Here is a 14,844-nt window from a genome sequence, read left to right on the forward strand (position 1 = left end):
AAAAAAAGGGGGTGTCACTTTTTTTCTATTTTTTTTTCTATCACTTCCCATCATGACAGCATGGTCCCTGTGGTGTTCATTAAAATCTATTGCAAGTCAGCTGTAACATCTGCTCCCTGATCACTCCACTTGTACTATAAGTTTACAGCAATTCCTATAAACTCTGTAATATGCAATTTAAACAACTGTACAAACAATTAATTGAAAAGTTTGTAAAGATACAGATAATGTTTTTTACTATTCCTTAATATGTGTGGCAGATTTTTTCATGATGGTCTCATGTTCTTAAACACTTGTTGCTCTTTCATGTGTTGTTTTTGTTCTGGTGACAGCAGACTTGAACAGTCATATCACTTCTCTAAAGGTTTTCTGTATATAATCTAAAAGTTTGAACTGTTTATTTTTGTCATAATTTTGAAAGAACATCCAAAAAGCTATCATATATCTTTCTCCTGATTAAATCCACATCAGCTGATGGAGAGACCACCTGGTACAAACAAGGCAAACAGATGGCATGTTAGATGAGGAAACCTAATCAGAGAAAGGCTTTGCAGGTATACAATCTCCAATGACTTATTCTTTAAACTAAAACTAACAGTTCAGGGAATCATAAGTAACTATGGTGCCATTTGTTATTTGCAAATAGCTTTTCTAATTTTCAGTGTTTATTCTTCTGTCTTGTTTTGGGTCCTTTTATGTTTTGTTTAAAACACTGTGGGTTGCAGTAATGTGTTTGATAAAGTGCTATGTGAAGGAAGTTGAGTAAAATAGTTTCATACAACCTTTTCTGTGATATTTACATTTCTTTTTTCTGCTAATGTACGTTAAAACAGGGTGAGTAAGCTGCCATGAAATGTCTCTCTGTAAGTCAGTTTTCTAACTATATCTGTATGTTTTGACAGGCTTGATCAAACTATGGATAACAGCAGTCTGATATGGCCTGGAGATGCAAACTCATCTCTTCAGATTGATCTTCAGTCCTGTGCTACATTCAGGAACCAGGTCTCTCGCATTTTCCTGTACGCCTTCCTTTCAGTTGGCATCTTCTGCACAGTGGTGGGCAACTTTCTGGTTGTCTTATCTATTGGCTACTTCAAGCAGCTGCAGTCTCCAACAAACTCTTTTGTCATGTCCCTCGCGGTGGCTGACTGCCTCGTTGGCCTGGTGGTGATGCCTTATAGTATGATTCGGACTGTGGAAGGGTGTTGGTACTTTGGTTCTCTTTTTTGTAAGCTTCACTCCAGCCTTGATGTCATGCTCTGCACTGCTTCCATATTCCATCTCAGCTGCATAGCCTTTGACCGTTATTATGCTGTCTGTAACCCCCTTGTTTACTCGCTAAAGATGTCCCACAGCCGGGTAGCTCTGCTCATTGCCACTTGCTGGGCTGTTCCTATGCTTATCTCCTTTGGCCCCATAATGCTCGACCTTCACATTGCTGGTGTGGACATGCTTCTTCCGAAAGATGTATGTGTATTCTTGGTCAGCCAAATTTATGCTGTCATGGCTTCTTTGGTAGCTTTTTACTTGCCCATGGCTATAATGCTAGTGGCCTACTGGAAGATCTTTAAAGCTGCCGAACGACAGGCAAGGCAGATCAGTGCTATGGAAAGCCAGATGGCTGCTGGAGTGGGCAAAGACTCAAGCAAGAAAAAACGACATCGTAATACAATGAAGAGAGAAAGAAAGGCAGCAAAAACTTTAGGCATCATAATGGGAGCTTTTCTTATCTTCTGGATGCCTTTCTTTACAGTCAACATTGTGGATCCATTCATTGAATACAGCACAGAGGTGGTTGTCTGGGACATATTTCTCTGGCTAGGATATGTCAACTCATCTCTGAATCCCTTCCTATATGGTTTTTTCAACCGTTCCTTTCGTAGGGCATTCCTCATGTTCATGGGATGCAGGGTGTGCCTTCCTGGATCATCCCCAGGGATGGAGTTATCACACACAAGGAAAGAGGCAAATGAAAGTACAGATCAACCATGAAATGAAGATAATATCTATCAATTTTGTGTGGCTATAAAAAAATCGAGGAAGAGCTGTATTTTCTGTATTTTTCCAAATCAATGGAACTACTAACAGAGTAATGCAACCATATTTGTTTATTGATGGCTGAGCAAAATATGTTTGAGATGGAGAGAATTAGCATAACAAAACTGTGTATTATAACACTAATGATGTGTGAATGCCAACAACCATGCCTTCAACCGTGATGGAGAAAATTACCTCGTTTTATTCCAAGTGTGTGCTTTGTGGCACAGGCATTTCAAATCTGGCTGGATTTTTACCACCACAGCTTTTCCAGGACTAGAACATGCTAGACAATTAGCTCTCGATCACTTCCATGTGTTGTCCTGGTCTTTGATGACCAGTTGTGGTAGGGAATGTGTTAGTGATATTAGAAAAGGATCCAGATGGCAGTAAGCTGCAGACAGTATTTTCACATCCCTATGTTTATGTATACCACATAAAAATGTTTGTGCTGACAAGAAACTAACTAAATTAAAAATACCATTTGTATGTAGAGTTAACTTAATTTACTTTATTTCAGTCCATAAAGGCAAAGAAAGGAAACCTTCAATGTATGTGACTTTCTAGCTCTCAGACAAGCCTACAAATCCGTCATGCTGAGGATCAACATAAACACATGCGCTCCAGAGCACCTTGCAATACTGTTGTTACATAACGCAAATGTTTGAGAAAATCTTTGACACAAACAAATATTGAGATTTGGTAATCAGCAAGAAGTTAGATTAGGTTTAGATTGGATGTAAAATAAGTAAATAAATAATAAATAACTGCAGCATTACAATAAAACCAAGAAAAAAATAAACTAAAAGCATGATTTAGTACAAAAATTAAAATCTCATAGCCGCATGAACAAAAGATCTTCTAAAACAGTCAGAATAACATTGACACATAAGTCGTTTGTTAAAAGAGCTTTTAAGAGTATTAAAAGCGTTATGAAGAGGATGGCTTTGTAGAAGTGAAATAGTTCTCAGTTTAGAGCTCGTTCTCTTACCTAGTATAACGTCCAGTCAGGAGTCAAACAGAGAACACTGGTTAAAATTCCTTGATGAAACACATAAAGAAGGTTCCTATTTACATCAAAACATCTGAGTTTCCTCAAAAAGAAGAGCCTGGTCCGAGCCTCAGTCTTCCTAAAGGCCATTTCTGTGTTCTTTTTAAATGTAATTTATCATCCAGCAGGAAACCAAGGTACTTGCAGGATTGAACAACCTCAATTTGTTGACCTTTTGTGTAAAATATTGAGGAATCCTCTTTCTCCTTGCAAAACTACAACAATTTTGCATTATTAAAATATTAAAGTAATTCTAAAAATGCAATCAAACAAAATTTTTTTATGAGCTAATTGCTGGCATCAAATTTCAGATTAGCTTTGTAGCTACTGAAGTTGTAGGGCACTGAAAATAATGTCCTGTACTGCGTTTGTGTATCTTGTACAATGGTTCAAACAAATTAAGAATTTGCATATTTAAGTTTTTCTTTCATTGCTTAAAGTTTCCAACAATAAATAAATAAATAGGAGCTGGAGCCTATCTCAGCACTTAGCAGGTGAGAGTAGGGTACAGACTGGACAGGTTGGCAGTCCATTACAGGGCAACACAGAGAAACTAACAACCACTCACCCTCACTTTCACTCCTAAAGTCAAGTTAGAGTGATCAGTTAACCAAACATCCATGTCTTTGGATGGTGGGAGGAAGCCAGAGTGCCTGGAGAGAACCCACGCATACACGGGGAGAACATGCAAACCCCACACAGAAAGACCATCATTCGATCATTGTACTCTGTATTTGTATACAATACTAAATTTAAGATATAAATGTGTATTTCTTTACACTTGATGTAAGCCTGCAGGTGTTGTAGGACATCTCTCATTTATTGGATGCCAACAGTCCAGGTATTTTCCAAATCTGCATTTTTTCCCTTTTCTTTCTTTCTTTCTTTCTTTCTTTTTTATTCATTTGTTTTCAACCTTTCTTCAGCCTCTGGTAGAAAATAAAACAATTATCAGAAGCACCCGATAACTGTAGTTATTAGTGACCAAATCGAAATATTATGCTTCATCATGACATTTTCAACCAGTTCCTCATGTCGTCTTGCATTCAACATTTTGCTACACAATGATGTATCTGACATTGTAGATGAGAGGTATGAGGTAGAAGATGCATCAGTCCACAGACTCCATGTCTCAGACCTGAGGTTGAGAGACCTTCCCAAACAGCATCTTCTGAAGTCTTTTACTATTTTACTTCACTTTCATTCATGTAATATTTTTCTATTTATCTCTCACTCACAGATGGGTAAGGTTTGGCGTTAGGAATACATGATTATGGTATCATGCATAGTAAAGTTTGCACATTTTATTTTAAATGGCTTTGGGCTCCTGTCTTGCAGACATGGCCCAACACAAAACTCTACTCCAGGAATATACTACCCTGTCACAATTTCTAACATTAAATTGTGATACTGCTCTGTTTTGGAGACGTTGATAGGCATACCTGTTTTCTATAGGGTCCTGATTATCTGATCCCTGACAGGTGGGTGGGCAGAGTAAGCTGTAGCTCCTTGGCTAGACACAGACTCATGAGAGCCCAGTTTTAACCTGGGCCTTAAACACTTCCATATGGCACACTATAACTCAGCTTGGAGTTATGATCACAACTATGGAGGGTCTCGTAATGAAGGAGCGGTGTGGAAATTTATACCAATGATACTTACTGTGGCAGACCATCCACGACATCATAAACAGAGTGAGTGTATCCAGAGTGTGTGGAAAGATGTGGCTCAAACCATGAAATCACCAACAAATGAAGTGGTTTTGTTTCATACCTATCTGCTCTAAAAAAAAAAAAAAAAAAAGTCTAATTTATTATGTCATCTAGTCCTTTCCTTCCTGTCTTTGATTTTTGTTTTTCTTGTTTTGAGACTTTTACTTTAATCATCAGATAAATCAGACAAATCACAATATTAAAAGCGGTAACTCAGGGAAGAGGGGTTATATAAAATAAAGCTTTGTTTGTTTAATGAAGACTCCGAATTGAAAGATACCCTTAAAACCTCTAGATGTATAAAATCTCCCATCACCTTACTCTTCTTGAACATTGTAAACAGATCCTATAGACACTATGAGTGCAGTTTGCATTGCAAAGCTCAACTTGAGACAGTCAAGTAGGAACTAGGTTTATAAACTGTCATTGTCCTAAAAACAGCATCGAAGCAGCCAGTTTACAATAGGATTACAGACAAACTGTCTCTCTCTAACACTTCGTAGAACTGTGCAAGGTGTAAAAGTGTAATCAACACGTTTGAAAGTCAGCAACTTTTCTTACATTAGCTGGAAAATTGTTTTCATACTGTTATAAGAAATGGGAAGCTTCAGAATCTCAGCCAGGATCTGAAGCATTAATTTGGGCTTTTATTTTATATCTTTTTACCAAATGTTACTGTGTTACAGTAACTATATTACTGTGCTGTTACACAGTATTGAGTGAGTGTTTCAGTCCAGTTTGTTCACATGTATATACATTTTTTTTTCACATGTTAGCTTTGGAAATAATTCAAAATGGGAAAAATAAGGACACAGTACAAGTTTGACGTTCACCCAGAAAGCATCTGAGTGAATTTATGGTGGAATTAAGTTAAACAACAGGAAGCAGTTAAGATTCATTAATCTTGATAAAGTCACCCCCTCTTTCTTTTCTTTTGTGCTTGCAGCTCCAACCTTTTGAAAGTGTGCTTGTGTGTCTAGTTCAGTTTTACAAGAAGATGGTTAGGCAGTATGTTTGTCCTAAACACAGCAGTGTCACAACGCTGGTGCAGAAATGGGGGATGGTAATGATTTACATTGCTTGATGCTTTGTTTAGAATTATGTTCAAGCAGCATGATGCCCATTTTATAAAGATAACATAGCTAAGCATGTTTATATATATATATATATACAGCTAAAAAGAAAAAAAAGGCCTTCAAAGGGCATGACAAGGTTGAAACGTACAGGAGGTAAAACAACAGTGACACCTTCTGGATAGAGCAGACACCTTCTACAGGATGCTTCACTGTAACTTAAATGACAAACAACTTTATTCCTCTCAGCTCATTTTTATTATTTTGCTTTTTATCCAACATTAACATAACATCAAAAAAGTACAAAAACAAAAAAAAAACAACTACAACAACAACAAAAAAACAAACCAAAACAAAACAAAACAGCACATTCATTTCACATTAATGCTCACTTGGCATTGCAGATCACACTTAGGTCTACACATTTGTGTCAGATTACCCCATAAATCCAAGACAATAAATACTGTGCAACATCTGTATTCTTTGCTGGCTTCTTATCTTACAATGCCTTGTCACAAACAAAGATGAATAATCATAATCCACTCTGGTATTTTACATTAAATTGATTCCAGAGTTTCTAATAATGAAAATTGCATTCATGACTCTTCGGTGATAGAGCTTCAGCACATTTTTTGTATTTATGAGTTTTGTTTTATTGTTTTTTTTTTTTTCTTTTAACTTCAAATCTTTAAAAATATCAAACAAAGTGGTCGCTGTCGTGATCACATGGTGTCAGTTGGCCATCAGGTGAAGACAAGCTGACTCTGAAATAGAGTTTGACATAATGCATGTTAACTGTAATGATGATCTCGGTTTGTGTTGAATATTTTACCCACAGAAATGGGCTTTTGCAGAATGCATGGTGGCCTAATGATAGCAGTCAGGTCAGTGAGTTTGCTGCAGTATATTCACCTCCAATGTGTGAATTAAGGCTGTTTACAGGAAGTTTCATGTAATGAAACACAACAGCCATGAGGGGCTGAAAGAAAATATTAGTTCCATTTGTGCTGGGTTCAAGCCATTATTTTCAGCTTCAACTTTGATTTTCAGATATTTTCCAAATGTTATGTCCTATCACAGTCATTTCTGCAAGTTGGTCCAGTGTGGCCCTTTGAAAATAAATAAAAGTCTCTCTGGAGGCCCTCTAAATGTCAGTCTCCTTCAGACCATAACATTCTGCTAGATCATAGAACTGATAACTGCTCTGCTCACATGAGTTGTAAATCCCCATTGAGACTGTATCCACTGTTTCAGTGTGACCCACTGGTACAGTGCTGCCTTTTCCTGTCCCTCCCTTGAATTTATTTGACAGATTGTTCACTTTTTCTTTGAACTGGAAGGAGGATTTTTGCAGAGGTGGAAAAAGGCTCCATCTCTTAAATCCAAGCGAGCATCCTTTTTTCTTATGTAAGAAAGAGCCGTCACAGGATCCGTGCACAGCATAGCCAGGGGTGTAATTTCCCCTTTGGTCTGTTGTTATTCCTTTCACAGCTGTTCGCCACCTCTGGTCATAGAAGCGACGCAGGACCCTCCGCCTTTGGTGACACTGGCATCTAAGGAGCTGAGTGAAAGCCCGCTGGAACTCTTTGCTGGAGCAGGGGTAGATCATCGGGTTGATGCAGCTGTTGAAGTATCCTAGCCAAAAGACTATCTTGAACACAGTTTCAGATGGTTTTAGTGCTGGGAAGAAGGATCCTAGAAGGAGATGGGAACATCAGGATAATAAGTTTCAGTATCAAAATCTACGCAGCAAGAACATTCATATTAATAATCTAAGGTGTTTGAATGATAACAGGAAGCTGTCATGTTGTATATTTAGACTTTACTTCACTTGAAACATGTAATAATAAATAAAACAATCAGATAGTGAATATGATTTTTTTTTAATTAACCTTAGCTTCTTAATGCTTTGCATTTGTAGAAAGTTGTGCCATAAACAACTTTAACTTGTTAAACCTCTGTCCATATTTTTAGACAAAAACAAAGAACTGCTTCACAATAAAAAGGTGAATATGTATGTTACTGGGGTCTAGAGACATCTAGGGACCTCAGAGAATATGTTCCAAGTGTCAAAGGTTTTGAGTGTGTTAATATGTCTGGAAAAAAAGTCAATTAAACAGAAGAAAAGGATCAAAATTCCATCCTCTCTTTATTTATTTTATTTATTTATTTATTTATTTAATGGTTTTTTTTCTCCCTATTTGACACAATGCTAATATTGCTTCTATGTAAACAGGTATCACTAATCTTCGGCACCTCCTTGTCTAAGTCATTAATCTTGAGCAACAATTTAAAATAAACATCATTGTTCTGTTAATTTTTTTTTTTTTCCTATTGGAGATGATTGTGTCTATAGTAACCTCTTATAAAGATCAATCAGGCTGGATTAAATACTGGATAACAATAATTTTAGACAGTGAGGCAAAAAGCTTTAAAATATAAAAAGAAAAAAAAAATATTTATTTGACCTCTCCTTTTATTTATTTATTTTAGCTTTCTCTCACATACCATTTCTAATGACCGTATGCTGCAATGTTTCCACATGTGGGATTTCCACTGTTGTATGAACCCAGCAAAGTCACCCCTGGGAGGAACCTCCTCTGATGAAGAGGAGAATTTGAGGGAGCAATTCCTCTTCAGTAATTTGACAGATGTGAAAACATTTCAGTTTTAATTCAAACTGCATCTGTAAAGCTCACTGACAGCACAGTCCTGCTGCTTCGCCTGAGTCTTTATACTTGCTGTGTGTAATGACATGGTGCATTTCATGGAATGTTGTCTTTTCTATTGCTTGCTAGTTGTTCTTGTCTCCATTGGCTTTGGACTGAAGATAGCTAGACCCCCGGACACAGAGGCAGAAAAGCAAAGTGGTATTGTCAAGTAGTCTGCACTGCTCTAGCCCAGAAGTCCATTTTCATTTCAGTTTTCTTAGCATAGAAAAACCTAAATGGCTGGTACATAAGTAATGTAGCCACAAGTAATGGCTTCATGTTGTTTTAATATAAGCTAACGGCAACATAATATGCACCACAAAATGCAAACTGCAGGAATGTGCCATCCATTCAACCAGAAAATGATCAAATCAAGTGCACAATCTCGTTTGTAATGTTTTCTGCAGTTTAACAGTGTGTGGCGTCCCCTACCTGGCTCTTACTGTGCATGTACTGCTGCTAAAAGACTCGCTAAGTCAGTTTTAATCCAAGAAACTTTAACATTAAGATGAATAAAGTCATTAAAGGAAGTGACGTTCTCCATAGAATCTTCTCACTAAAATGACATCACCCTAGAGGCAGGCAGTTCATGATTTATCTCTCTGAGTCACAGCCAATATCATAACAGGTACTCTAATTCCTCCTTTCATTTTTTTTTTCTTGTTGCCTTTTAGGATACAATATCAGTCTTTTTATATATATATATATATATGTAAGAAAATTGTCTTTTTTTGTTTACTTTGGCTCGTAGCCAGAAACAAACCGTAAAGTAAAGCAAAAGGTGAACCTTATCCTGGAGTCTGGGGACCTGTCAAATATCTCAGACAGCTTTTTGTGACGGCTCTTTTGTGTGAGCAGACAGAATCCTGAGCAGTTCTCTGTTACTGAACTCTGCAGGGAATTATCTCCTACATATTTTATGTTCCGTATAAAGGTCAGTATTTTATATTTTGGTTTAAAACTCACCCTCATGGGTCCCCTAAGCTCTAAGATCTAGTTCATTGAATGTATGCAGATCCATTTATATGTATCTGTATGCCAACCAGTCACTGTAGTAGACATAGTGCTAAATAAGTTGACTAAAACTGGAATGCTTACTCTACAGTGTACATTTGGGAAAATTATTATAGCACATGGCTTGTGATATTTTACATCTTGGCTTTCAATATTTTCTTCCATCTCCATTTTATCATAGCCCCAATTCCACTTCCTTCTGTTTCTGAGGATAAAAGTGCTTCAAAAGGCATAAAGTATTTAATGAAATATATATACATAATCTAACACTGTGGTAAATATCAATACCCAGATCACAACAAAGCTCACTCTGTGTGATGGTGAGAAATATGTCATGCAGTGCACCATGGAGAGTTTGTCACTGTGTACGGATGAGTATATCAGAAACATCAGCCAATTTATCTGAAAGATACTAAAACTAAAAATAGTACAGTATTGAGAATATTTCAAACTTGTATGACCTTGCATTGGTTGGGTATATTTAACATTCCATCCATGCTAACCACCCTTTCTGAGCATTTGTTTTGTTCTCAATCTTTAGGAAGAATGATGGTATATTAGGAGAGTCTGTCTTTGGCCATAAAAACTGTCTTCTTGAGCTGAATTAATAAGCAAATGATTTGGGGGCAGTCTCACTGGATCTTGAGATGAGTCACAATATTGCATCTAGATTTGAATCATCCCCGAGTGAAGGCCTGATTGGTATGAGTCTAAAATTACATGTCTGCCCCTCAGGGAAAGGTAACTCATTAATGATTGTCTTTATAATGGAGCAACATTAATTTGTCTGACAAAGGTTTGGTCTCCACACTCATCAATCAGTCATTTAGGACTCGTTCTACAGGGAGGAATGAACAACACATCATTGATCCCAGTGGGGACTTTATGTTTTGAAATACATCCTCTGAGAAGGTCAGAGTTCAGGACTACATTTACAGCAACTGTGAAAAAAACTTAAAACAAACAAAAAAAAAACAGAGCCATTTGTTTTCTACCAGGGAGCCAAAAATCATACAAAATTCTAAAGTTTTATTTAGCTTTACTAAACAAATGATAAATAAATGATGCACTGAGATACTGCAGACACTACTTCAGTATTCATCATGGTCTGATTGTCTTAATTGTGAAAATTAGAAGACTCCACTTTACAGGAAATTAGGAATTCAAGACAGCAACTTCAGATAACATCAGACACATTTCTCTAAGGTAATTCTGAATAAGCTGCTTTCATTTTCTCTTTTGAATAATAAATTGCTTTTTTTTCTTTTTACACTACTGTCCTTTTTTATACTTGAGCACTGCAGGGCAATTTTTTTTCCCTACAGGTAGGCTTTAAAAATGTGATCATAAAGTCAGTCATGTCGTCATTATGATAATGTTGATGAAATTTTTAATATTAAAAAATGCTGACAAGTTTTGTTGGCATTATCAGAATGGAGTAACAGTGTATTTGGTATGTATACTGATAATCATTAAAATGATTTTTTTGAGGCCCATTGCTGTCATTACTCATCTTTGATGGGAAGAAAAGGGAATCTGTCTTACAACTCTGCATACAAATAAAATAGCCTTTTTCTCTCCCATTGAATGGCTGACATGATTAGTAGCACCAGTTTTATTCTTTGCTTCATTTCTCTCCCTGCAGGCTTTGCATGGACAATTCTGTAAAGACATGCAAGAATTAGAAAGCTATGTGAGTTCTTTGCCTGATAAGATACTGGGCACTTCTTTGGAATGGCTTTTAAAAATGAACCACACTTAAAAGAAAAGTCATGGGAATTAGTGCATGTAGGCTTTTTGCCTTCATGTTTGCTGGGGGTTTACAAAGCAAATAAACATATCTGTCAGTTTGTTTTAACTTAATGACTTGAAGTGGTTGTCTTCATTGGTAGGCCTTTTCAAACATCTATAATAATAAGACTATTTCCCTGTCTTGGTGTTATTCCACATTTTAAAAGTTACTTTTCAGTACTGCAGTAAATTCTAGTAATTACATCAACATCTCATTATTCCACAATTCCTCATATTTGTTATTATTTTAAGGCCTGCATGTGGCATACATAGAAAACAAAATAATATTTGTATTGTTATTCTTACAGCCCTCTGGACTTGGAAGCATTTCCTTTCAGAGTGCTCATTACAGAAGAATGTCAATTCTTTATAAGAGTGATAGCAGCCATCTGAAGACAGACTATATCAAAAAGACTAGGTGTGGCTCAAAACTCATTATGAAGCTACAGCTTTGGTCTTTTCTGACTAAAATATTGGCTCCCATAACATCACAATAGTCAGATTTTGATTGTTGCTTGGCACAATTCTTCACAGCAGATAGTAATTTCCATCTTAGAGTTCACCACTCTCACTTTGCAAGTTTTTGTGGTTGTTTTCAGTCATTTTAAAGTGTTGCTCACTGATTTATTAGGGTGTACTTGTAACCAAAATAGAAATCTGCCAAGGTGTCAAGTGAAGCTGCATGAAAATAGAAAACGTTAAATCACTCTAGATGAAGCAAACGCATCAATTATTCACATAGGCATGTATTATTAAAATAGGAACTGTCTTATATCATTGCAAAGTCTATTCAATTAAAGTCATGGAGCTGAATAATAAATAGCCTCTAAACTAAAGAGTTTGTTCGTTTGAACACATCGTGCTGCGATAAGGACGCAATAAAAAGTCGCACTCGTGCACATTTTCACGCTGAAGGAGGAAAACGGAATGTTAAAATTGTGAACATACCCATTGGAAGAATGAAGAAAAAGGGCAGCCAACAGAGGATGAACATCCCCACCACGATGGCAAGAGTTTTAGCAGCCTTTTTCTCCCGAGAAAACTTCATCAGCCGCACTGAGAGCGAACTTCGAAACGGATGGTTTTTGTTGCTTTTGGAGCTGGCGGGACGCGCGTCTTCTACCACGCTGCGACAGTGTATGCGCAGGACTACTTCCACAGATTTATTTCTCTCCCGTTTGACACCCGCTTCCAGGTTCTTAGTAGTCCTGCGGGCCACCACATACACCCGAAAATACATGACGATAATAACCATGAGTGGCAAGTAGAAAGAGAAAAGAGAGGAGAAGAGTGCGTAACCAGGCTCCTCTGTGATCCTGCAGATGCTTTCGTCCACAGGCGGGGGTTCCTTCCAGCCCAGGAGCGGTCCAACAGAGATGACTGTAGATGATACCCAAACGATGACTAAAATAGCCACTGCCTTCCTTTCTGTCATAATAGTTGGATATTTAAGGCAGTATTTGACTCCAATGTACCGGTCGATAGAGATTATACAGAGACTGAGGATGGAGGCGGTGCAGCAGAGCACATCCACAGCTGCCCAGATGTTACAGAAAATCCGTCCAAACACCCAGCATCCCAGAACCTCTAAAGATGCAGAGAATGGCAGCACAATGACACTCAACAAAAGGTCTGCTATGGCTAAGTTGACAATGAAGAAGTTTGTGACGGTCTGTAAATGTTTATTGCACACCACAGACAGGATAACCAAAATATTCCCAACAAGCGCCACCAAAATGAAAACGGAAAGAAAGATCCCGACCCCGACAACCTGCGAGTCCATGGTGAAGTTCCTGCATATTGTGATGCTGTCATTTGGAAATATGTGATCCAAAGCAGATTCGTTGAACGTTTCAGCAAAATACAGCCCATCGTTGCTTCCGTTCCTCAAGTTAGAGTCTGTCATTTTGCGCCATAAAGAGAAGTTTAGAGGAAGTTTTCTTTAGAAAGCAGCGTGACGGATGTTGCCTTCAATTTCATGCTACGATTCAGATCCAGCAAGACAACCAGGCGGTCGTCTTCAGGGTCAACAAGTTACCACAGGGCAAAAGCAAAGAGGGAAAAATAAAGGAAATCCCACAGCTATCTATCCAAATGCGAGCCTGATAAAGAAAAGTATGTTTTTTTCAGACAGAACAAAAATGGGGGAAACTGTACTCAGTTGAACTGGATTTAAATTCTATAAATAGGATTAATTCAAATTACAAATAGCAAATTTCAGCTCAATTTAATCGTATTTCTTCCACGCGATTGCCTTCCCACTGTTGGCATCCTCTGCATCAACTCTGATCACAGAGTCAGAGCTGGTACAGCAGGTCTGAACCTACAGCTCCACCCACACGACACATGCTAATGCTGCGTTCACTGTCTCCACAAGAGAGCGTAGCTGTAAATATAGTAAACCATTCTTGATGCTTTGACCCTTTACATCTTTTACTCTGGATTTTTCTGTCCTATATTTGCTCGAAAAACATGAGAAAATTCACCAAATTTTTAACTAAAATAGGAGAAAGAAAAAAAAGTGGGAAAATCCATGTTCATTACATGACCAAACCTCCTCCAAACTGCAAGAGATAAGACCAAGCAATATCAGTCAGATCATCTAGTCTGACCAACAAATCTGTGCTGACCACTAGTCTGTGTCCTCAGGCAGAGCTGTGAAGTTTCCCAGACATTGTGGCTGCCATCTATGGGCCTGCTGGGCTTAAGAAGAAGGAAAAGGCCTGTCTAAACCTCCAGGGAGCCAGGAGGAGAGAAAGGGTCAAGAGGGAGAGTCACAGAGGGGACAAACTATCTCATCATAGAAAAATACCAGTCCCAAAGTACCACTTCGTTCAGTGAAGCAATGATGTGTGTTGTGATACATGGATCTCATTTAAATAGGCTAAGATGAATTTAATGCCTGCAAAAATGCTGAAAAGTAACTCTGGGATCCGTAGTGACCTACTGTGCCTACTCAGAATTAATTTAAAGTTTTACAGCAGACGGTCCTTCTGCTATGGCTTGTTATCGCAGCATACAGTAAGCTCACTGCTCCCATCTGACAGGAGTTTGTACATCATATTTTGCTGTTTATTTGGAATGAATAAACAACTGCCTAAGCCCCAGAGTCTACATTAGTTCTGTAGAAATTTGTCTGCAGAACATTTAATATGAAATTTTCTTTGGAATATTTTATTACACTGAAAATATCTTGAAATAATGAATACTGAATGATTCCCTTTGCATCTGTTGCTTTCCGTACCTCATTAAACAGCCCTAAGGTAAGATTGCTGCAGACATAACAGAGACACCAAATATCCAAATATCCTGGAGGATGTGTGTGTTGACAGTTCAATGCTTAAAGTAATGTAATGATCATTCAGTGGCTCATGACAAAATTGGTGGATGGATATAAATAAATGAAGAGACAGCTTATTTTATTCTCACCGTTCTGGCTGAATTTAGTTGACATC

General features: G+C 37.6%; 2 protein-coding genes across 2 annotated transcripts; one reads left to right on the plus strand and one right to left on the minus strand.

The window, feature by feature from the left end:
* Positions 1-509: 509 nt before the first annotated feature.
* LOC121638798 (5-hydroxytryptamine receptor 4) lies at positions 510-2,039 on the plus strand. The gene is made up of 2 exons (XM_041983792.1): positions 510-554; positions 903-2,039. Exon 2 carries the CDS (start codon positions 916-918, stop codon positions 1,990-1,992), a length of 1,077 nt encoding a protein of 358 aa, XP_041839726.1. The 5' UTR covers positions 510-554; positions 903-915; the 3' UTR covers positions 1,993-2,039.
* A 4,152-nt stretch (positions 2,040-6,191) lies between these two features.
* Positions 6,192-13,653, minus strand: adra1d (adrenoceptor alpha 1D). The gene is made up of 2 exons (XM_041984354.1): positions 12,338-13,653; positions 6,192-7,568 (listed from the first exon to the last, which is right to left on the minus strand). Exons 1-2 carry the CDS (start codon positions 13,293-13,295, stop codon positions 7,018-7,020), a joined length of 1,509 nt encoding a protein of 502 aa, XP_041840288.1. The 5' UTR covers positions 13,296-13,653; the 3' UTR covers positions 6,192-7,017.
* Between the last annotated feature and the right edge of the window lie 1,191 nt (positions 13,654-14,844).

The sequence above is a fragment of the Melanotaenia boesemani genome, chromosome 4, assembly GCF_017639745.1.
Source record: "Melanotaenia boesemani isolate fMelBoe1 chromosome 4, fMelBoe1.pri, whole genome shotgun sequence".
NCBI lineage: Eukaryota > Metazoa > Chordata > Actinopteri > Atheriniformes > Melanotaeniidae > Melanotaenia > Melanotaenia boesemani.